The 24584-nt window shown below is 33.9% G+C and overlaps 2 protein-coding genes across 2 annotated transcripts; one reads left to right on the top strand and one right to left on the bottom strand.

Annotated features, from left to right (window-relative positions):
* The first annotated feature begins 1434 nt into the window (after nucleotides 1-1434).
* Nucleotides 1435-16547, top strand: LOC123704280 (adenosine 5'-monophosphoramidase HINT1-like). Its single transcript, XM_045652590.1, has 2 exons — nucleotides 1435-1822; nucleotides 15937-16547. The coding sequence occupies exons 1-2, from the start codon at nucleotides 1493-1495 to the stop codon at nucleotides 16096-16098; spliced, it is 492 nt and encodes a 163-aa protein (XP_045508546.1). The 5' UTR covers nucleotides 1435-1492; the 3' UTR covers nucleotides 16099-16547.
* A 3898-nt stretch (nucleotides 16548-20445) lies between these two features.
* Nucleotides 20446-21868, bottom strand: LOC123704388 (anther-specific proline-rich protein APG-like). The gene is made up of 2 exons (XM_045652749.1): nucleotides 21736-21868; nucleotides 20446-21241 (listed from the first exon to the last, which is right to left on the bottom strand). The coding sequence occupies exons 1-2, from the start codon at nucleotides 21772-21774 to the stop codon at nucleotides 20690-20692; spliced, it is 591 nt and encodes a 196-aa protein (XP_045508705.1). The 5' UTR covers nucleotides 21775-21868; the 3' UTR covers nucleotides 20446-20689.
* Between the last annotated feature and the right edge of the window lie 2716 nt (nucleotides 21869-24584).

Genomic DNA, 24584 nt, shown 5'->3' with positions numbered 1-24584 from the left:
TGCATCAATAATCATGGATTGAACTTACCACGTCCTCTAGTCAGTCAAGATGGCCAGATTTTTCGCCGGAAATTACATATATTTTCTTTTTCTATTGACACTATTGCTTAACCATAGACAAAAACATACTTTCCAGTAGCCGGATAAAAAACAGTAATTAGATTTGGCGCGTAATTTAAAATGTTACGGCGTTTTCAAATCAGATACTGTCAGATACCTTTAAAAAGGTACCGTGGGCGTTTATGTCATAAAGTTGGATAACAGCTTGGGCCGGTACCACTATCGAGCTGCATGCCTTTTATCAGGTATCTGGGCGTTACGAGGTTATTGTATATTTTTTAAGGTTAAAATATATATGTTTATTACGATTACAATAGTTAAACACTCTTAAGGGTACTGTACACGGGTAGAGTGAACTAGCATATCACTTTACCAGATTTAGTAGAAATTTTAGTACTGTACTGCTCTAATCTACCGTTTACTCTACACGTGTACAGCCATTATTTAAAAATGAATAGGTAGAACATGTAAAAATATTCCATTATAAGACAAGTAAATAATAATTGTGAAAGCTTTAATAAAAACGTTTTGTAAATTAAATATTGTGTTTTATTTATTACCTTTTCCTGAAATCCTTGGGCTTGAAGTATTTAAACTGCCTTGTAATGGATTTTAAAACTTATTGATTTCATAATTTTTATTTAGAATATTTAGATTGTGAATAAAAAATATCTTAATTTCACGCTAAGTTTTGTTAAAATTAACTGCATTCCTTTTACCTTGATAAAGTGTTATTTATCAAGGAAAAAAATAACATAGAACAAAATATAACACTACTTCCCATGTACCTAATTCAGTTATCGGTCCGCCTAAAGCAAAGGGGGCGCAAAGTAAGGACTTTGTGATCCAAAGTGAAAAATTTTTTTTTGCGCGTCGACGCCTGTGTAGTCGTCGTCTGTGTAGTTTTTTTTTTTTAAGAAACTTAACCTAACCTAACGGCTATCCTAACCTAAACCCTTAGATCATAAATCTAAGCCTAAACCTAACCTTTGAGGGCGAATATCTCGGCCATTTCTGATTTTAGAGAAAAGTTGTTCCTATAAAACATGCTTATATTAGCGTAATCTTTACGATAAAACAATAATAAATAGGTGTTATAATGACCTGCGTCAATCGTGCGTAAGTCCTGCGCCCCCTTTGCTTTAGTCCAACCAAAATATGATATGTGGACTCCTTAGTGGACTCAATTATATTTAATCAAAAAGAAATGTATTCGATACCGTAATAATGTCAAAAGGTTTAATCTGTGCTAAGTACCAACTGTCAAGTGTCAAATTACACATGTCATTGTCAATTCCAATTTCCACGGACAGGACTAATTTGCGAACATAATCACAAAAAAAAAAGAATCAACATTCCAAATTCACATTTCGCAAACAATCAAAGGTCAATCTGCGTCGCGTTAACTACACAATGTGATTTGGCTTACAAAATGTTCAACAAAGTGTTTCAACGCGCGCTCAAGTTCCGATTGAAGAAAAGCTACCCGACAAACATCTATGATTTGAATCGAGGTGCCGCGATAGCAGTACGCCGACCATATAGCGATGAAGTTAAAAAAGCGCAGGCTTCGAGCGTCGCGTCGCCTGGTCCTACGATATTCGACAAAATAATTTCAAAGGAAATCAAGGCAGATATTATATACGAAGATGATTTTTGTCTCGCGTTCAACGGTATAGCTCCGCAGGCGCCGATTCATTTTTTAGTGATTCCGAAACGCAGAATACCCAGGCTGCAAGACTGTGAATCGACTGATAAAGAGGTATGTACGGTATTTTATGAACTATTTACTTTTTACAACTTTGCTTTTAATATAACCTCAATAAAGTATTTGGTAATGAAATACAGCTAAAATTGAAAATAATCTAATTACTTAGATACTTTCAATTCTTTGATGGTGGATTTAATATATCTGAAATCTTATTTTCTAGTACTATCCACCTAATGATGAACAATAACTTTGATACAGTTGTAGCTATATTACTTAATATATTCCTATCAAAATTTATATTATTCATTCTGTATTCATGTCATATTCATACTCAAATAGTTATACATATATCACTAGCAGTCCGCCCCGGCTTCAGCCATGGTACGTATTTTGCAATAGAAGGTTGCCTATGTTCTTTCTCAGGGTCTAAAGATTGTCTGTGCCAAATTTCATCAAAATCGGTTGAGAGGTTTAAGTGGGAAAGCGTAACAGACAGACTGAGTTACTTTCGCATTTATAATATTACTAGCGGTCCGCCCCGGCTTCGCCCGTGGTACATATTCACGTTTTCTCTATATAAGAACCATCTTCGTACTTCAAGGAATTTAATAAAAAAAGAATTAAAGAAATCGGTTCAGCTGTTCTAAAGTTATGCGCTTACCAACACATTTTGGGATTCATTTTTATATTATAGATTGTAGTAGGGATTTGTCTGGAAATGGACATAGAGTTTTGTGTGTATACAAAAGCAAAGACTTCACCAAACGAACATACAACTAGAGCTAGAGCAAGAGCATTTGTAAGTGATCTTTTAGTGTAAACGAAAACTCATATTCAGTGTTAAGTATTAGAACATTGCATAGAATCATTTCGAATGCACTAAGAACAACGAAAAAATGCTCTATATTTGCTAAATATGCTAAGTTCGATGTAGATGTAAATGCACTATTCACAAAATATATTGAATAGTTTTTGCGACCTTTTCAATAAGCCAAACCTTAAAAATTAGAACCAGTAAAAGTCAAGAGATAAGTCTCAAGAAAAAGAGGAAATAATTAAAAATTATCTACTAATATGTGTTGACACGATAAATGTGCCTCAAAACATGTCTTATCTATAACACAGAGATAATTTTGGAATGCTATCCTTGTGTTCATGTTTTGCTTATCACACATTCCATATGATTTAGTCACGAGCATGTGACAATACTAATTAAACTATATAAATGCAAAATTTGCTTGTCTGTCTGTTAAATTTTATGAATAGGCTAAATTAGAACACACATTATGCTTAGAAATTTGCTTTTTTTGGTATCACGTCTGTCAAGTTCACCACGCTCTGTACTTAATTACCTTAAAAATTGTTTTTTTACCTTCGTTTGACTTGCTGTTTGTTGGAGTTTGTTTGGTGTTGAGGAATTGATACTTTCCTATAATAATCTTCAAATCAGAACGTCGCACAACTCGACAAAAAGTGTTTAAACATTTCGAAGACACATTTTACCGAAAACCAACTGCGGGCAGTTCTAAATTTTGGCGATATCTTCACCTGCATGCTGAGCCAAGGAATTCAAGTTTTATCATCAGTGTACCGAAGCCCTATACTGGTATGAATTTATTATTGAAGGATGTTTAGAACTCAAATCTGTTTCTGTTAAATGTCACCTGTCCCAACGCTGTTTGAATCTGTCAAGTTACTTTATAAACAATCAACGACGGAACAGATACAAGCCTTTTCGACAGCGTCATAGACATCTTTATCGAAGACACGTATCATATTTATTGTTGCTTAAATATTGTTGCATACTAATAGTAATTATATCGACCGGCCCGCGAAGGCGCAAAAAAAACCGAAATTTACTTTAAATTATTTATTGTAAAAAAAAATTACATAATAAATTACTCCTAACTTAACCTACGTCCCTCCCGTTCGATGTTAGAACTAAGAGTGCTCGTCCTCCTCGGCGGGGCAGCTGCAGCGTCGCGGTGGCGATGATTGCCGCAACACTCTCTGGAAGCGCAGGTGTGCGCGATGTCGCAATTCCTAACAGGTGCAGCTTCTTGGGTGGCCCCATGCATCCTCTAATCTTATATGTAGGTACATAACACCTCCCTCCTGAAGTTCAGCGATTATTGGCGGGCAAGGCTCGTTAATATCGCTGAAATTTCACCCTCCGCCGATTGATGTTCTATTTCTTCTTTTTGATTACCATGAACACTCGTAGTAATAGGCTTTGATGTACGCAGTCTCCGTACGATGTACCATGTCACTAGGGCAACTGCACTCGTTATTAATATAACATATATCGGTATTATGGAAGGCTGCATATAGAGAATCTCGTATCCGTTGTTAGTACTGATAGGCATTTCCATTGATATAGCTCTGTTACTAGCGTGTAATTTATCCAAATTTATCGAATTCAACTTCAGAACTTCTTCATCTGTATTATATTGGCTGGAATCTGGCAGGTTTGCAATTTTCATTATCTGTCCTTTGATATGGTCTTCTCGATTGACTATCTTGAAAGCCTCCGTTTGAAGAATGCAGTTTTTGGGTATTGTGGCTAAGTAGCTTCCTTTAATGACGTCATATTGATCTTGCGAGCATGACAAGTGGATTTTTGATGGCTTGGGGAAACTGATGACGTAGTGGGCGTCGTCTAATTTTTCTAGTGCGGGCGCTCCGAGCTCCACAGGCGTGAAGAGACAAGATGCGTCGACTCGTTGCGTGGTAATAAGGTGATACACGCAGTCATTTTTGGATCGATGATGGTTCAGCTTGTCCTCACATAGATACCCTAGGCCAGACTTCGGGCATTCTGCCTCCATGTACATAAAATCCTCGTTGTGAATTGCCACAAAAGGATAGGGTGGAATTAGGACTTTACTATCTTTATTAGGAACTATGGATAATTTAAATAATTCAAAGGTAGCAGGAAGGACAACCGGGAACATAAAAACTATAACTATATTCCTATTACTATAATAATAGCCTAGTTTAACTAAATCAAAATATTCTCTATAATTAACTTGAGGGATTTGCTCTTTACCATAAAATTTGTGTAATTTATTTAGCATTTCTTTTAGAGAATTTGAATTGAACATAAGATGATGCGTACTTTTCGCACGAATAAAACCTAATAAATTTTCTAATCTATGTAATTCTTCAGATATATCATCTATATTATCTGATAAAATCGCTACGCGTTGAATTAAATCTATGTATAGAGTAACGTTTAAATTATTGGCCTTTAAATCATTTATAGCTATTTCAATTTTTTCCTGATTTTTAATTAAGTTGTTTAAAATATCAGATTGTTGTTCTATCCAATCTTTACTGAGGCTTATATGATTATTCATTTCTGTGACCAATTTATTCTCATTATTTTGTAATAATTTAATTGCGGTATCATATTTAATTGCATCTGTATAGTCTAGATTACCAGAAATACTTTTTATAACTGAACCTAAACCATCTATGAGACCTCTCTTTATGCGATTGGGTTCAAAAGTTTCCAACTGATTTGACAATTTAATAATCTTATAATGCAAGTGTTCAATATGTGAATTATAAAGCGAAAATAATTTATCGTGCAAATTAGGCGTTAATGAATTTAATTGATCCTTTACTATGGTTATACTATCACGAATATCCTTTAAATTAATAATTTGCAAAAATGAATGATAATGAGTGACAATTCTAGCAGTTCCAATATTAAATGGTAATATACCAGGTCCGTCATCCAAGCTAGTCAGGGTGGGATCTTCTGCTTGAATCTGGCACAGGATCAGAGGAAGGATTCTGTAACAATTTAGGTACCCTCTTAAGCCTAGATTTAGCAACAGCGCCATATTTCTTCTTAGTATAGATATGAATAGGTAAATCAGCCAGTACAGTATCGTGCGTAAAACGCGGTGCGGTCTTTTGTCGACTAGCCCTAGGATTTCTTACAAAAATTTGTTGATCTGGATAATACTGTATTTCGGGTTCGCGGTTCCTATTAATGTTTTCTGTAATTTGAGTACGGCGTTCCAAAGACGATTCATTAATAATTTTGAATACTTTGTGCATACTATCGCGATGTTCTTGCATATATTGCTGTAAGACATTTTCTGATAGATCGATATCTACAGGATCGCGGGGATCTAAATGACCGGTTATAATGTCAAGAGGCCTGCACTTCGTAAAACTGTGGATCGAACTATTATAGGCAAGAACAGCATACGGCATTAAGTTAATGATTAATTCACCACGTCGTTCAAGTTTTAGTAAACGTATGTGTTCTAATAAAGTTGAGTGAAGCCGTTCTACCATACCATTTTCGTTAGGTGCATGAGCTAATAACTTATGGTGATTTATTCTATGAAGCCTTACAAATTCACTGAATATTTGGTTCGTGAACTCAGGACCTCGATCCGTTACGACAGTCATAGGTAAGCCATGATGTGTACCAAACGTCAAAAGAGCCTGAACTACGCTTATTGCGGTTGCGTCCTTTAAACAATATGCTTGAGCATACTTAGAGAATGCATCTATTATAGTGAGATATTTCTGAGAATCAATACTAAGTAAATCGAGATGTATTATTTCAAAAGGTTTTGTAGGAGGAACTACGATTCGAAATTTTGGATTTACTGGAATTCTATCATATTTCCCTTGACCACATATGCTACACTCATTAATATATTTAGTTACTGCTTCCTTCATTTTAGGCCAAAAGTATTTCCTAGATAAAGATAAATGAGTTTCGTTAATTCCGCGATGGTTAGTTTTGCCTTCATGATAATTTCGTATTATTTCCTGTTGCTTAAAGTAATCTTTGACATTTTGCAATTCTAATTTTGTAAGAACTAAATCCATACATGAACTTTTAAAATTACTCTGTATTATTGGAACTATAGTACACATAGCATCAGGGGGATGAACTAGAATTGCAGTTTTTATCTTAGGATCTACATATTTTTTTAATTAGTGAAACTATTTCGCTATCAATATTCGCTTTGTTAACATTAATATCTATCTTAGTATGATTTTCAAAAGGTTTTGAAATTATAGGCTTACTCGGTACTCTATCTATTAAAGTAATAACTATCTGTCTCTTAAATTTATTCAACGGGTGATCTGTTATAGGTATATCTAGAATTGGGTTCTCCGCGTCAGTATGAACTGTGACGGTGTCGGAATTTGCTGTAAGAGTACTTGATTTCGAATGTGCAGTAATCGTACTTGAATTTGAATTAACAGTAATTGTATCTGAACTTCTTCTTATTAACGAAGGTGTTGTTTCTGTTGGATTAACCGCTAAAGAATCTGTTTCCTCATTGTTAATTTGAATACGCGATAAAGCATCGGCGTTACAATTTTGCTTTCCCTGCTTATAAATTACGGTGTAATCGTATTCGCTAAGTTTGAGCCTCCAACGTGTGAGACGGGAATTAGGTTCCTTTAAATTCATGACCCATTGAAGGGGCCTATGATCAGTTATAATTTTAAACTTGCGGCCAAAAAGGTAAGGACGGAAATATTTCGTTGCCCAGACAATTGCTAATAATTCCTTCTCAATCGTACTATAATTAATTTCGCTACTATTAAGTGTACGTGAAGCGTACGCAATTGGTTTATCGGAACCAACGGGGCCTTGCGAGAGTACAGCACCGATGGCTAAATTCGACGCATCAGTCGTAAGAATAAATTCTTTATTGAAATCAGGATACTGGAGAATTGGATCGTTCATTAATAATGTTTTACACCTATCGAAACATTCAATGTAATCTTTAGAAAATGTTATCTTTGAACCCTTTTTTAAGCATTGTGTCATGGGCTTCGTGATTTTAGCGAAATCTGGTATGAATTTCCGATAATAACCTAATAGACCTAGAAATCGTTTAATATCGGTTGGAGTTTTCGGAAGGGGATACTTTTGGATGGCAGATATCTTATCTGGGTTAGGTTTTATCCCATCTTTGCTAATAATGTGACCTAGATACGCGGTTTCGAGTTTAAGAAATTCCGATTTATCCATTTGTATTTTAAAGTTGGATTCACGCAATTTCTGAAACACTTTCCCAAGATTAACGATATGCTCCTGTAAAGAAGTGCTAAATACTATTATATCATCTAGGTAGACTAGACAAATAGAATTTTGCAATTCTCTCAGTACATTATCCATTACTCTTTGAAAAGTAGACGGACTATTCTTTAGACCCATGGGCATTCTTAAGAATTCAAAATGACCATGTTCTACACTAAAAGCGGTTTTTGGAATGTCAGCTGGGTTCATTTCTACTTGATAAAACCCACTTGCTAAATCTAACGTTGTGAAGTATTGACAGTTACCCAATTTATGTAAGACATCTGTAATATTAGGAATCGGATATTTGTCATCCAAAGTTTTCTCATTTAACTTTCTAAAATCAACAACTAAACGCCATTTAACTTTGCCGGATGCATCTGCCTTTTTAGGTACCACCCAAATAGGAGAGCTCCATGCTGAATCTGATGGTCTAATAATACCCTGTTCTAACATCTTACTTATCTGATTCTGTACTTCCTGTCTATGAATAAATGGATAGCGATAACTTTTCGTATAAACCGGTATTTCATCCTTAGTTCTAATAGAATGCTTAATTTTATTCGTAAATGTTAAGGTTTCTCCTTCTATATAAAATACATCCGCATACTGTGAACATAATGACTCTAAATTTAAACGTTCCTCATTATTTAAGTGATCAGTACGCAAGCGAGATAATACCTGTTTCACACGGTCGGACGAACGTTTGGTGCGCGTGCACTCGTTATTATAAACCTCGGCACATACTGGTCGATCCATTGAAAAAATTACGTCATTACGGGTTGGATTAGAAATTTCCACGATAGCGCGATTGCTTTTCGCCTTCGTTAAACATTCAGAAATATGACAATTACATATAATTTGTTCCGGTATAATAGCGTCTCCATTCTCAACATCTATAGGTAATCTAACTAATTTACTACTTCCTGCGGGTATGACGTCCTCATAAAGATTAGCGTTCCGTGAGTCATATACTAATAACCGATTCGTAGCATTGCAAGTATTTAAAGTTTTAGTTTTATAATTAATTGATGCTTCCCATTTATCTAACAAATCTGAACCTATTAAGCCGTCGAAATAATTGTGAAATTTATAAACGAAAAATGTAATATCGTCAGGGTCATTAAATTCAGGAAAACTAGGTAATGTTATAGAATAATTACTACGAGTTACAGCATGAACATTACTTACTTCAAAGGGGTCATAATTAAGAGTAACGTCAGGAAAATATCTCTGTACTGCATCAGGGCTAAGAAAAGATTGGTTAGCTCCAGTATCAATTAACAATTTAAGTGGAGGATTATGAATTTGAATATAAGGAAGCTGACGTTGCGTGTGTAGATTTAATTCTATTTTGGTTTTTCTAATTTTGGTGGATTCTGAAAATCCTGATCGTGTTCTGAACGTACGTCACACGTTTCATCAGAATTTTCAGGTGCGTCTGTCTGTTCGTAATGTACATAAGGTTCATATTCCGTACAGTAATATTCATTATTATAATAGTTATCCTCATAAGGATATAAATCGGTACAGTAATATTCTTCGTTATCTATATATTCATTATGATTCATCTCCCTAGTCTTAAAGTAATTACTCGGGGGTGGATTACCAAATTTTGACCAATCATGAGCGCGTGCAAAAGGTGTTGGTGGTAAAGTCTTTGTAACGTAATGGCTAACGCCACTCATAGGATGCGGTTTCGGTTGCGCGGGATGTTTAGGCTGTAATCTGAACGTATTGCTCTGCGGGTTATAGTTAGGGGGTGCAGCGCGGAAAATTTGCATAGTACGAGTAGGACGTGCTGGTCCCTGTGGTTGATTAAAATTTCGATTAAAATTTGGTGGCTTAAATTGCGGTCTGAACGAATGTAAAGGCTGTAGTTTAGAAGAGATAGGTTCACTAAAATCATTATGTCTATAAAACGGTTCATTCGAGTACGGCATTCTAAAGGGTACGTGGGGTTTCCTATCAAAAGTTTCATTACGTTGTTGAAGGTATAAAGTGCTTTGTTCTTCATTCACGTATTCTAATGCTTTTTCAATGGTTGCGGGGCGCATGCAACGTATACGTGAGCCTAACGGATCTCGTAGGCCACGTAGGAAAGCCTGTAGTGTTAATTTTTGATACAGGTCCCTTTTTGCCTCACGAGTAGTAACGACTGTTTCATGTAATGCTATATACGTCATTATAGTACTAAAAAGATGTTGACATTTTTCGTAAAACTCTTGAGGAGAGCTACGACCTTGCGTTAATAAGGCTAAATCGTTATAAAGGGCGGTCTCATCTCTATGGTCAGAAAAGTTATTAACTAATACGCTTTTGATACCGTGCCAAGTAGTAGGTATACCGTTTGCATTAATAACTCGGGCTGCAGGCCCAGTGATTTTATTTAAAATACCATTACATAACGCGGCAGTTTTTAAAGTATTTCCGGGATCTTTTTCTATAAATTCCTCAGCCAATTGGTCACTTAAATGTATAAATCTTGTTAAAACGTTAACATTACCATCGAATTCTGGCAAAAGCCTAAGTGCATTAAAAATTTTATCCAAATCTGACATTTTAGATATCTGTATTTCCTATACTTATAATATAAAATATATTAAATATAATTAAATTTATTAACTTCGTTAAACTAATATAAAAAAAATAATAATCTTTACCTAATTAATATATCTGAATTATGAAATGAATTAATTCGCAAAATTTGAAAATTAATTAATTCGTAATTAATTAATATTTAAACTTATTAATCTTTTATCAACCTAATATCTATATTTGAATTTTACAATTTGATTTTGTAAAATTCGAAAATTAATTCGCGATGAATTAATATTTTAAACCTACGCGCTACAGTTCCTCGGTTCCCGTGAATGGGTAATCTAGGAAAACTTACAAATCTAGGAATGGCAAGTCACTAAGAGAATTAGTGTACTTACAGGATTTTCATTTCGGCCTTTCTTGCAGTATCAATGTTCGGATACCCTTCGCGTTGCGGCGGCCAATAGATGTAGGTTCTTGGTCCCCGTCGTCGTCCCTCCGATGGAATGGCAATTCTCGATGCTTGTAGTTTCGCGTTCCGAGAGACGGCTCTCGAGGATCATCCACAAGACTGCGCCAATTATATCGACCGGCCCGCGAAGGCGCAAAAAAAACCGAAATTTACTTTAAATTATTTATTGTAAAAAAAAATTACATAATAAATTACTCCTAACTTAACCTACGTCCCTCCCGTTCGATGTTAGAACTAAGAGTGCTCGTCCTCCTCGGCGGGGCAGCTGCAGCGTCGCGGTGGCGATGATTGCCGCAACACTCTCTGGAAGCGCAGGTGTGCGCGATGTCGCAATTCCTAACAGGTGCAGCTTCTTGGGTGGCCCCATGCATCCTCTAATCTTATATGTAGGTACATAACATAGTGACTATAAAATCAATACAAAAATGAGTAATAATAATATTTGGGGATGCTGTACGCCGCATCAAAAAAATAAAGATGCTTACATTATTTGTGTGAAATGTGACAAAAATTATCATTTTGCATGTATGGGTCTTGATGAAGCCTCGCTTAGTCCTGAAATGCGCTCCGTTTGGAGCTGTCCCGACTGTGTGCGGGCAATTCCAAGAGCATCAAATAATGATAATACCCCCCTACGTAACGTTTCAACCATCAGAGGCAATAAAAGACAGGCTGTCAACTCTCCCCCGATGGTTAATGTGTCTCCCACTATTACACGCGAAGACGTTAAGGATGTCGTACAGGAGGTTTTAAAGGATACCTTAAATAATTTGTTCGCAAAAATGAATGATAACATTGTGAACGCAATTAATAATGAATTAAAACCTCTAAAGGATGAAATTACGGCTCTTAAGAATTCTATGATGTTTATTAGTGATCAATACGAAGACATTAAGAAGAATTATGACGCGTCTCAATTAAAAATTTCCGCTCTTGAGAAAGAAAATGATGGCTTGGTACATACAGTTTCTAGTCTTGAGCATCGTTGTAACCAAATAGAACAACAGCTTCGTCAGAATAACATAGAGATACAATGTATACCCGAAAATAAGAATGAGAACTTATTGCATATTATTAAAAACCTTGGTAATGTTGTTGGCTGCCCCTTAGAAGATCAAAGCATAATTCATTGTACCCGTATCTCAAAGATTAACAAGACTAGTCCCCGTCCTAGATCTGTTATTGTACAATTGTCATCTACAAGACTTCGTGATCAAGTCATAGCTGCGGTTCAAAATTATAATAAAAAGCATGATAAAAATAGAATAAACAGCGGCCTTATTGGGGTTTCAGGAAATCCATCAACTATATACGTTAGTGAACATTTATCACCATTCTATAAAGGATTACACGCAGCAGCTCGTCTAAGAGCCAGAGAAAAGGGATACAAGTTTGTCTGGATACGGGGTGGACGTATTTTTATGAGGAAGAATGAGGAAGCCCCATATATTCTAGTCCAGAACTTTAATGTTTTAGATAAGTTAGACTAAGAACGAGTATATATATTTTTCTTTCTTTTCTTTTTTGATTGATGTATGTGGTTTGTTTTCATTTAAATTTGGTACGCTAAATCTGTATTATCAAAATACTAGGGGCTTACGAACTAAAACCCACGAATTTTTCAGACAATTGGCATGCTCTAATTATGACTTAATTATACTTACAGAGACCTGGTTAAATGATAATATCAAAAGTAGTGAGCTTTTTGACGACCGTTATATTGTATATCGAAGGGATAGGTGCGATTCCAGTTTCTCATCAAAAAAGGATGGAGGTGGGGTACTTATTGCTGTTTCCTCAAAATTTACATCGAGACGTAAGCCTGAATGGGAAACTCAGCTTGAAGATCTCTGGGTTATACTGGACTGGCCTTTGTCACAATCTATTCGTCATATTGCAATATGTGCCGTCTATTTACCTCCTCCGGTGGATCGTTCGAAACTGGAGCATTTCTTAGATAATTGTAATAGGTTACTTGAATTGTCGTATGGTCACTTAATACTTGGAGACTTTAATCTGGGTCATATTAAATGGGACTTAGTTGGAACGAATGAATACATTGCTCCCAACCATTGTCAAATTTTAGTCGACTTCTTATTTCTAAACCATTTAAAGCAGCACAACAATGTCCTTAACTCAACAAATAGAATTTTGGATTTAGTAATCTCTAATAACGTGCCCCTTTGCAGTGTCGTTGAGTCTGTGTCTCCACTGTGTAACCTTGATAAGTATCATCCTCCTCTTGATATAGTAATAACTAATAAAATTGAAGCGAAACTCCCTTATAATAGGTTAGCTTGTAAATTCAATTTCTTTAAAGCAGATTACGAGTCTATTAACAACGATCTTAGCAATTGTAATTGGAATGAACTGTTTTGCGACCTTGATAGCGTAGACTCAATGTTAGATATTTTATATGCTAAGATTAGGAATACTATTCATAAATATGTGCCTAAAATTAAGCCCAAAAATAATAAATATCCTCCTTGGTTCAATAATAATCTTAAAAAAATGTTGAAGGAGAAGTTTAAACTAAGACAGCGTTATAGGAAGTACAACAATCCTAGAGATAAAATTGAACTGCATATAATAAGCACTAGGTGTTCTAAAACTGCAAATAACTGCTATAATCTATATATTAGGTCCGTGGAAGATAAAATTCATTCTAACCCCAAGTACTTTTGGTCATATATTAAGTCCAAACGAGGTGGTAATGGGGCATACCCACCTACTATGTCTCTAGGTGATGAAACCTCCTCGGATAGTGTTCGAGTATGCGAGCTTTTCTCCAATTATTTTGGATCTGTGTATTCGAAGAGGGGTCCCAATCCTGAAGAACAGCAGCCATCAACTATAATTTCCGATAATAACGACCTTCTTCTGACGTTACCGCATATTGAGTATGGGCCTCTTTTAAAAAAACTCAAGGCTATCGATGTTTATAAGGGCGCTGGACCGGATGGCATACATCCAAAGTTCATTGTTGCTTGCGCAGAAAATCTGGTTCAGCCTCTTTTAAAAATCTTTAACTGTTCATTGAGTTCTGGTTTCTTCCCTACAGTCTGGAAACTGGCTAAGGTCATACCTATACATAAGTCTGGTCCAAAAGAACTAATAAATAATTATAGGCCCATATCAATTCTTTCCACCTTTGCCAAGATATTTGAGTCGTTCATTTGTCCATCTCTCACTAACCATTTCAAATAATTTCTCTCTTTTCATCAACATGGTTTTGTTCAGCATAGATCTACTATGACCAACTTGACAGAGTTTACCGAAACCATTACCCACGAGCTGGATTCGAATAAACAAATTGACACTATTTACGCTGACTTTAGCAAAGCTTTTGACAGGGTTCCACATCACATCTTGCTGCAAAAATTATGTGGATATGGACTCTCACCGTTGTTTTTGAAGTGGATAAATTCCTACCTAAGCGATCGTACATTCTTTGTCGCTATTAATGGGTTTGATGCTTCGCCACACAATGTTACCTCGGGAGTTCCTCAAGGTTCGCACCTTGGTCCTGTTCTTTTTCACTTCTTCGTTAATGACATTCCAGAAATATTAAAAAATTCTCGTTGTTTCATGTATGCTGATGACCTAAAGTTCTGTAGAGTTATTAATTGCTTTGAGGATGCTTTGAAACTACAACAAGACCTTGATAAGCTAGCCTTATGGTGCTGTAGCAATGGTATGGAATTGAACACTGAAAAATGCTTTTTTATCCGCTTTGTTAGAAAATCTAAAATTATTCCTTTTAAATATCAGATAAACAATAAGGTAATCCAGGAGAATTCTGTCACTAAAGACTTGGGAGTGCTATTTGATACCAAGCTAACTTTTAATAATCACCTTGAATATGTTACGAATCGTGCTTCAAAGATGTTGGGTTTTATTGTGAGAAACTCTAAAGGATTTCATAACATCAAAACTAAGATTATGTTATACAACAGTCTCGTACGTAGCATTCTTGAATACTGTTCGGTTGTCTGGAGACCACATTACGCGACTCACATTTTAAGACTTGAACGTATACAAAAGAAATTCTTATGGCACCTGAGTTTCTCTAGCAGGTTATCTCACAAAAGGATCACCTCTTACCAGAGGCGTTTGTCGCATTTTCACATTATATCTCTGGAAAACCGTTTTATATTTTCGGATATTATTTTTGTTACCAAAATTTTCCAGAACAAAATTGATTGTCCACAACTATTAAATAAATTTAATCTCAGAGTTCCTACTAGGTACCCGCGTAATAAAATTACACCTTTGGCTCCTCCTCTGCGTAGGACCGTATTTGGCCGAAATTCACCCATCTGTAGATTAAGTAAGTTGGTCAACGAGCATGCCAATTTTATTGATATTTTTCACGACAGCTGTAATAAAATCCGCAAGTATTTAAAGGAATTATCTTGATTTTGTTTACTTTTTATTTATTTTTTTTTTTTTGCTTTGTATACCACATAGTGACTTGACTCATTAATCATGTTGTGTTATCCTGTAAATGTTTGTCACAATTGTCTTTTTTTTTTGTTATATTATGTACCCTAGCTCTAATTATTGTTGTGACTGATGTTGGATAACCTAAATAAATAAAAAAAAAAAAAAAAAAAAACACTGATTTGTATGGAATTATGAATTAAATAGTCAAATATTCAACATCAATAGCAAAATTTCGATCAATAATAATAATTAACCCCTATTAGCATTTTATTTTTCTATCTTATACAGGGTGTCCCACTATTGGTATACTAAGCGCGAAAGGACTTGTAGTATTACATACACTGATCACGTAAAAAATACTAAAACAACAAAATTACATCAAAAAAAATGTTGCAAAATTTGTCCTGAAAATCCATGTTTTCTTCTCTAGCTTCGCACAGCCGGTATATACCGCTTGGCGTGAGCATTTTGTCTATTAAAACCTAATTTTAAACGATAGGTCACGATGCTTGTTATGGGTGTACACATAAAGTTTTAAGAAGCCATCTATTTGAAAAAAAGACTGAAGCCGGGGCGGACCGCTAGTTATAGATAACTTATAAGTCTACTAAAATCTCTCTATTCCATTAATTCCAGCTTCTCGGCCATCTCATGGTGGTAGCAAGATCGCTAGGCGCAGAACGAGCTCCAGCAGGCTGGCGTCTAGTAATAAACAACGGAAGACACGGAGCACAGTCTGTCTACCATCTACACTTGCATGTTCTCGGCGGCAGGCAAATGGGCTGGCCACCGGGGTAATTGACGATTCGTGAATGGCGACACTAAACTGTCAAAGTGACAGTTGAAAAAAAATTGAATCACTTTGTCTATGGTAGCTGTCAAACTGAGTTTTTTTTCTAGTTAAATTCGAAATTTATTTCAGTGTTGCCAAATTTGAAAATTGCAAATTATAAAACGTAAAGTTTTTTAAGACATCGATTAAGAAGTAAATGTACTGTATGCATAAAAAAAATTAAAAATGTATTTTCATAAAAAAGTAAAAATGCAGTTTTGGCGCGAATTTTTTTACAATGATAAGGCTTTAGAAAATAAACTCTACGTTCATTGTGAAGATATTTTACAATTTGTCTGTTTGTTATCAGATAGTAGCGAATCTTTTGATAAAAAGATTTGATGTACTATGTGCATTTGACTCATATAAGAATATAAGTATGAGTATAATATAAGAATATGTTTGAATTTTATCGTTTCACAATTGACAACGTTTAGATTTGACAATATAACAGACATTTTCAGAAAAGTACTGATTTTGGTGTGAAAATTATATTACGAAATTTAAAAATTGTTTGGTAATGAAAAAATATAAATTTTTGTGTGTTGAAACTAGAATGTGTGTGATGAGCACACGTGTCAGAAGTGAAACTCCTTTGGCAAGATTCAAAGATACCAAAATCGTCGCCTTACTACATGAAGTGACGGTATTGTCATGACGCGACCTTGAAATTTAACTCTCAACGCGGTTAAGAAGTTTCACTTCAAAAATGCTTAAAATAATTACATTCTTAATCGATATTCCAGAAAAAAAACTTCAATCAAAAATGAATTTAAATTCCATGTATTAAGTACGAATTTCGCTCCAACAATATCAAAGCTATACTAAAGATTTTAAATTGTGTCATATTTACGGCCATTTCTTAGTTTAAGATTTAGATTTAAGTTTTTTCATTTTATAATTAATTAATAAATTAGTTCTTAGTGCAATAATTGAGCCAAAGTAGTATTAAGATTTCCAATGATAAAATTTTGTTGATTTTTCCATATTGTAATCCATGTAATGTAATCCATTATTTTAATAGTTATTAGCATTTATAGATATTTTTTTTTTGGTATTAATGTTGTATATTAATGCATTGATCTAGTGCCTTATAAATCTAACCAATCAAAAACCTATATGTTACAGCCAAATAGCTTAATCAGCTGTTTAATTAAAAGCCTAGCCTCTTAATTAAACGCCGGAGTAAGCTACTTGGCATATACATTGCCGGCGATGTATAGTAGAGCCATTTTAATAGGCAACATTTGACAGTTCAACAAAATTCAACAACGTAACCTAGTAACGACGACATAGAATAACATGATATTTCGTTTTGTTAGAACTGCACATTTGCTTAACTTTTTTCAATTTGATTACATATTTATAATAATAATGACCGATACAAGTAATTTTAAGATTTCATTTTACTTATAAACCATACTAAACATAATAAACAATTTCTGAATTGAAGAACTGACGTCGCTACAATTTTGTGTCAATAAACCTTTTTTATTTTTAAATACCAGAGACGTTACTCTAAAAATCGAAATCTGACATCTAGAATCGAATGCATTGATTACTTGTGAATAAAAATCATCATAAATTAATAAATTCGATTGACAAATGTTTCAAATGCGTATCGATTAATTCACTTTAATCGATGTTTTTAAGCAGGTTACCTCTCTTCGAAGATAAAATTGATAGACGTCAAATGTTGCCTATTAAATTGGCTCGACTATAATATGTTTTGTTAATAACTTCTTTAGAAAACAATCAATGTAAATGAAACAGATTTTTTAAAACCAGGGCCGTATTTGAACTGTTTGACACCCTGGGGCCTTATTCATAAACGACTTTCTGATAGGAAAACTTTATGATAACAATTATTTGATATTTTTTTTCTTTTCTTTAAAAAAATTCTCATTTGTAAACTATTTGTCTACAGTCTACACTAATATTATAAAGAGGAAAACTTTGTTTGTTTGTTTGATTGTAATGAATAGGCTCATAAACTACTGGACCGATTTAAAAAATTCTTTCCCCATTCGAAAGCTACATTATCCATGAGTAATATAGGCTAGGTTTTATCCAGGAAATCCCACGGGAACGGGAACTATGCGGGTTTTTCTTTGAAAACGCGGGCGAAGCCGCAGGCGGAAATCTAGTATGATATAAAACTAAATATCAAATTGAAAATTTCTTAAATTGTAATTGATTTTGATATTTTTGTTCAAAATTTTAAATATTTTACTAATTGAAATATTTTTATTTAAAATTTAAATCAGAAAGTCGTTTGTGTATAGTTATAAGGACATAAGAATATTATTATGTGCCTACAAATTGTATTTCTAATTTAAATCTATCTTAATTAAATGATCTGTAAGGAATTAGAGGCCCTAACTTGAAAGAAATAACTACAGTTTGTTGACCGGCAGTGCATAAGTATGTGTTATTTAAACTAAATAAAAACCATGATTTACTGAATTATTATATTTAAAATTTATTCAGTACAGTTAATAATTCATAAATTTCTTATTTTGCAACAGGTTTTCTTTAAAAACTACTTAATATAGTATAACATAAATATTGCCTTATTTTTTACTAACAGGCCCTAAGTATTCTTTAAAGTTTAAACTTTAGGTGTTTTTCTTTAAAAAAATTTCAAAAAGTCATTTTAAAACAATTTCAAAAACAAAAAATCTCCCGATTTTTTTTATTTCATTCGATTTATATAAATTTTAGGTTATTTTTACTAAAGTAACGGGTAGAACTATCTATTTATTGTAAAATTATATAAAAACAAAACAAAAACTGTGGGTCTGATAGTCAAAAACATGAAATTTTTATTAGAGTTGAATCTCAAAATACAATAGTCAAATCTAGTCACGGTGTAGTCATTATTTTAATGAATGTTACTAATAATTTATACACTTGTTACTTTTTATTATTATTTCACATTTTTCTATAAAAAATCATTTAAAAATGACAATAACTACATATTTTTTATAATAATAATCCAATAAAAATAAACAGCAGTTAATTATTAGGAATATTCATTAAAATTAATAGAAATTGTAATATTTTCTGCTGACTCTACTTTTGCCACTGTTCGTCGCAAGCTGTGGTTTTTTTCATGTTATAAATATGAAAAAGTATTTAAATATAATTAAAACCTGTCTTAATATTCATGGCAATATACAATATGTAATTTCTTAACATTTTTGGAACTCCAAGATAGTAAAAAAAAATTGACTTATTAAAGCAAGCAAGCAGTTTAAAAATATTTTTAAAGGTAAATTAAAAAAAAATACCAGCATAAAAGACAGAAAATTTATTATATAAATCCAGTAATTTTTTTAAATTAGTTTAGTTTAAGATTGGTTGTGGGCGTATACGGACGTGATTTGAATGTTTTTGTAAGAAAATGTAAAGAATCGCTTCGTAACTGTTTATTTGTTAAGAGTTTAATGTCATGTTAAATTCTGTAACCAAAGGTATTAATAAATTTGTTATTTGAGATTTGTGTTTTATTTTACTAATAAAATATGTAGTTCTCACACCTGTTTGAGCCACTTTTCAAAAAAATTCAACAAATCGTGTGGTATATATAACATACTAGATTTCCGCCCGCGGCTTCGCCCGCGTTTTCAAAGGATAACCCGCATAGTTCCCGTTCCCGTGCGATTTCCGGGATAAAACCTACCCTATGTATTACCCTCTATATGTGTGCTAAATTTCATTGTAATCGGTTCGGTAGTATTTGGGTGAAAGAGTAACAAATACCTACACACACACACACATCCTCTCAAACTTTCGCATTTATAATATTAGTAGAATATCTTCGCACTGTCTTCATAACCTAACCTAAATATTTATGACCATAATATCTATTTATGTAATATCAATATGATGCCAAGGTATACTTAAAAAAACTAAGACCTATTAAATGCGAACATCTTCACTATCAGTTCATTCTATTATGAACTAGCTTACCACCCGCGGCTTCGCCCGCTTTGACTTAAACCTAATAAATTATATACTAAAACCTTTCTCTTGAATCATTCTATCTATTAAAAAAACCGCATCTAAGCATACAAAGGGACAGAGAAAGTGACTTTGTTTTTTACTATGTAGTGATATCGCTGAGTATACATAAGTAGGTACCTAAACCTATACATTCAATTATATCTTACAAGTTAAGCTCTCTAGCCTGAATCTTTACAAAAATAATTAATAGTTATACAGAAATCGGAATAGAACTGATAAGTTCTCAAAAAAATTAGATCCTACGAAGTTAGTAGTTACAGAAATGTTAGAAATAAAACAAGTTATATTTTTAAAACGTTTATTATCAATTTTAGGTAAACATTACAATTAATGTCAGTTTTAACATATTCGATCCAAAAATTTAACAAAATTCATTGAAATTACAATATTCGGTTTGTAAACAACGGCAATAGACACATTTTTACATGATTTATCTATAGCGATACTATATGGTATACGAAAATAAGCTAGTTTATCATTGCACATTTTCCCACTATTGGCCTAATTTACACAATATCTATTCACACATTAACAACCATAATAATGTGGGGCAGCGTAAACCATGGGGGCAGTCGCACATGGAGGTGGGGGTAAAGCCATGCATGTAGGCGCTGGGGGCAAGGAAACACACGTAGGGGCAGCCGGAGGCAGAGAAACACAGGTAGGGGCAGGTGGGGGTAAGGAAACACATGTAGGAGCAGGTGGTAAAGAAACGCAAGGTGTAGGTGGAGGCATAGACAAGTACATAGGCGCGGGGGCAGCTACACAACTAGGGGCAGGAGGCAGAGGCAAGCAAGCTGGTGCCTTTCCACACGTTGGTACTGCATTAAGTAACGGCGCCGCTGCAGCTAACGCCGATGATAGTACAGACGGTAACGCAGCTTCTAACAACGGCGGTAAAGAAGCAGCGATTGAAGCAGATAGTGTAGAGGATAGAAGTGGTGTGAGCGCCGGTAGTTCAGAGGCAAGTGAGGGGCAGGCTGGGGCACATGGAGGGAGTGGGGGCAACAGCAGTTCAACCGGTGGTGGTGACAGGCTGATCGGGGTTGGTGCTGGCCACAGGCATTGCGAGAATGCTTGCTGTGAAAAAAATGTTACGTTACTTTTACTACTTACAATTAATGTTATTTTTAACAGCCTGACGTTAAATTAAGATTTAACATACCTACCCGAATAATCAATATTTTGTGATTTTTAAATAATATTTCGACAGGTAACTAGAAACAATAATTATATTCTCTAACAAAACAATGTTGTGTGTTTATTTTATATACCTAAGTCCTAAAATCGAAGTTGATATGACCGAATTCTTAGTACCTAGTTACAATGGTTATCATAATATGCACAGGTTACAGGACAAAGAAAAAAAGTTTTGATCTAGCGGAATACTAAAAGCTTGTCTACAAACTACATGTAAACAGTTTGAAAGTTGAAAATATGCATCTTAAAGTTGAATACATTGATTTAAAAGTTTCCAGGATTCGATTTAAAAATATTAACTATAGGTATAGGTAGGTATATTAATTCATGTAACTGTAAATGTATTTTCTAAAAGTAAATGCTGTTAAACTTACCTGCAGCAAAGTAAAACACACAAGGGCAAATAAACTCATGTTGACTCATAATTCCACCTTCACACGGTGCCCTATATTGTAGTTTTTATCAAAATTGTGAAATTTTAACACAATTACATAAGTTTATTACATACCTACTAATTATTTTTGCGACATCGTTGTCACGTATTACGTGGTAGGCGCATGAGTTTTGTAATATTTAATCTTTTAAATACGTGATTTTAGAGTTTATTCACTACCTATATAAACGGATTGTAAATTATGGCTACATGCGTTGTAGGCATATTATATAGGTCATTAAATGTGTGTGGGGCCTTTAGAAATTTTGATTATCGGTTCCTAATGGTACTGTAAATTTTTTCTCATACCTAACTTTCGACATAATAAATTTGACTATTGTTGTTTAGTCCTTCAGAAATCAGTGAGACTGTTTTGTACATTAGCCGAATAAAGTAAATACCTACCTACTTAGAAAATTTTATCATTTAACTAGCTTTCCGCCTGCGGCTGCGTCCGCTTCGTCTAAAACCTAATAAATTTGTATTTTCTTTAACATTCCTCTTGGATCACTCTATCTAATAAAAAAACTGCATCAAAAACGGTTGCGTAGTATTAAAGATTAAAGCATACAAAGGGATATAGGGACAGAGTAAGGGACTTTGTTTTATACTATCATATACTATGTAGTGATAATGTCGTTATAATTAAATTATTATTATCGTTAAATTGTAAATATAGAAGTACATGATTAGTATTTCCATATACAGTAAATAGAAACATGTAATGTTGAAAACAACAATCAGACTTTTTAGAGATTTCATTTATATTAGTGATGCAACGAATACTACTTTTACGAATACGAATACGAATACGAATATCAAACCTACTATTCGGCGAATACGAATACGAATACGAATATCTCGCCTTGATAATAAAAGACTTATTTATGTAATGAATGCTTACTATTCTAATAATTAAAATTTACAATAGGCAAAATTTTATTAAAAAAACATAAAATTCGTAGATTTTCTGGTTATAGACGTTTTTTTTCAGTCTGGATGTTTCCAACCGTTGAAAATGGACATCTTTTCGCCAAGAGGCCAGTCGATCAGCAGTCTCTGCACACGTCATATTTTTACGCGCTATTTTTAAATCTGTAGTAAATAGAGATGCGTACAAAAATATTCGTTTTTGAATATGTATTCGTATATTTGCCGAATACGAATATTCGGTAAATGTCTACTATTCGGCGAATACGAATATTCGTATTCGTATTCGTTGCATCACTAATTTATATATTGCGTAGTCAAGTTTATTCTCACTCACAATAGGTGCTTTCTGCCAGTTGCAGTCTCATCAAATTCGGTTCAGCAGTTTTCATGATGACATGATTATTGATTTGTGTATAAACATTATATTAGCTACTTCAATTAAAAATGATATAGGTTCAAGGCAATAATTTAATAATTCAATTTTTTCACTTTTGTAATATTATTATGTAGTTAACAAAGTAATAGGTTTTTTGTAACCATAAATATATTCAAATATAAAATAATAAGGAATAAGGATATAGGTAGGAAATCAAACAACAATAAACGGCATCCGTACAATATTTATTATCTAATTTATTTATAAATTATTATAACGACCGCTCGGGGATGGAGGATACACTTTGAGGATAGGGTGATGGTAATCCTAATTTGTATCTAGGAGATATCCTAAAGTTGTGCTATTATAGCCTTAATAACAAATATTCCCTTGTTTTCGTGCTTAATTAAGCTCAAGTATCATTGCTTTTATTAATTTTATATAATATGTAGTTTATTTATATTAAAGCGCGTCACACACGGTGAAGATAATATTTTATGTTAAGATTCTCTAATATAAAACGTTATAGTATCTTAAGGTATCCGGTATCAGCGTTCTGACCATCATTTTTCTTTTTGTCATTGCGTACTAAGACCCCTGTAGAACCGCCATCCTGTTACAAATGACCCGAAATTTTGTGGGTCACAAAGTGGGTCATTTTAATGCCAATAAAACAGTCTATCGAAATTTTGTATGTTTTACAGACGGTGCTTTTTATAAATATAGAATTTGTAACAGGATGGTAATAATTTATATTAGAGAATCTTAACATAAAATATTAAAGTATCTTCACCGTGTGTGACGCGCTTAATGCTTATAAAAAATTAAGGCATTCAAAATTAGCTATTTCTATGCACCTAAAGGGCTCTTTTGCCAAGCCGGCCATTAGTCGCATCTTATGTCGCGGCCACACTATGCTCCTCGCGGGCGAAGCCGGGGCGAACCGCTAGTCAGCAATGATTTCAATGTGCTGAACTGAACTTGAGATCACTCAGTTATTAATACGGGCCTATGCACCTAAGGCTGTTTTGCCATAACCCGACCATTACTTAGAAATTAATTGTAAAGCGAATTTAAACTGCTTTAAATCCGTTAAAATATTACTTCTACACTAGATGATATTCATGTTCACTACATTGAGGCAGTTATCGTAGTCAATATTCAATAAAAATTGTGTTTTTATAATAATTTAGACATATTTTGTGATTCCTCTCATTCTAACCATTAATTAATTTTCTTTTAAATTGTTATTAATATACAATTTTTGGCGTTTCTGGGCACGTCGGTCAAAACCTATATTGACTAAGTTTACCGGTCAATAAGGTTTTTGACTGTTTTAGGGTTTTGACTGTAACGTATAAATTCAATGATATTATAAGTAAAAAGGTGTAGATATGTTACCAACACAACATTCGATCTTCAAACACGGCACACTAACGCACACACGATTAGACGTCACAGTGAGATGGCATGATTCAACT

Source organism: Colias croceus, chromosome 29 (genome assembly GCF_905220415.1).
Source record: "Colias croceus chromosome 29, ilColCroc2.1".
In the NCBI taxonomy this organism is placed as follows: domain Eukaryota; kingdom Metazoa; phylum Arthropoda; class Insecta; order Lepidoptera; family Pieridae; genus Colias; species Colias croceus.
Note: the sequence above shows the minus strand (reverse complement) of the source record. Positions and strands in the feature narration are given on the sequence as shown.

Excerpts from the sequence above, each read along its gene's own strand:
- LOC123704388 (XM_045652749.1), bottom strand. The coding sequence starts at position 21,774 with ATGAGTTTATTTGCCCTTGTGTGTTTTACTTTGCTGCAG. Across the intron at positions 21,242-21,735 it reads TGTGTTTTACTTTGCTGCAG|CAAGCATTCTCGCAATGCCT; the intron begins GTAAGTTTAACA and ends TTTTTTTCACAG.
- LOC123704280 (XM_045652590.1), top strand. The coding sequence starts at position 1,493 with ATGTTCAACAAAGTGTTTCAACGCGCGCTCAAGTTCCGATTGAAGAAA. Across the intron at positions 1,823-15,936 it reads GTGAATCGACTGATAAAGAG|CTTCTCGGCCATCTCATGGT; the intron begins GTATGTACGGTA and ends CATTAATTCCAG.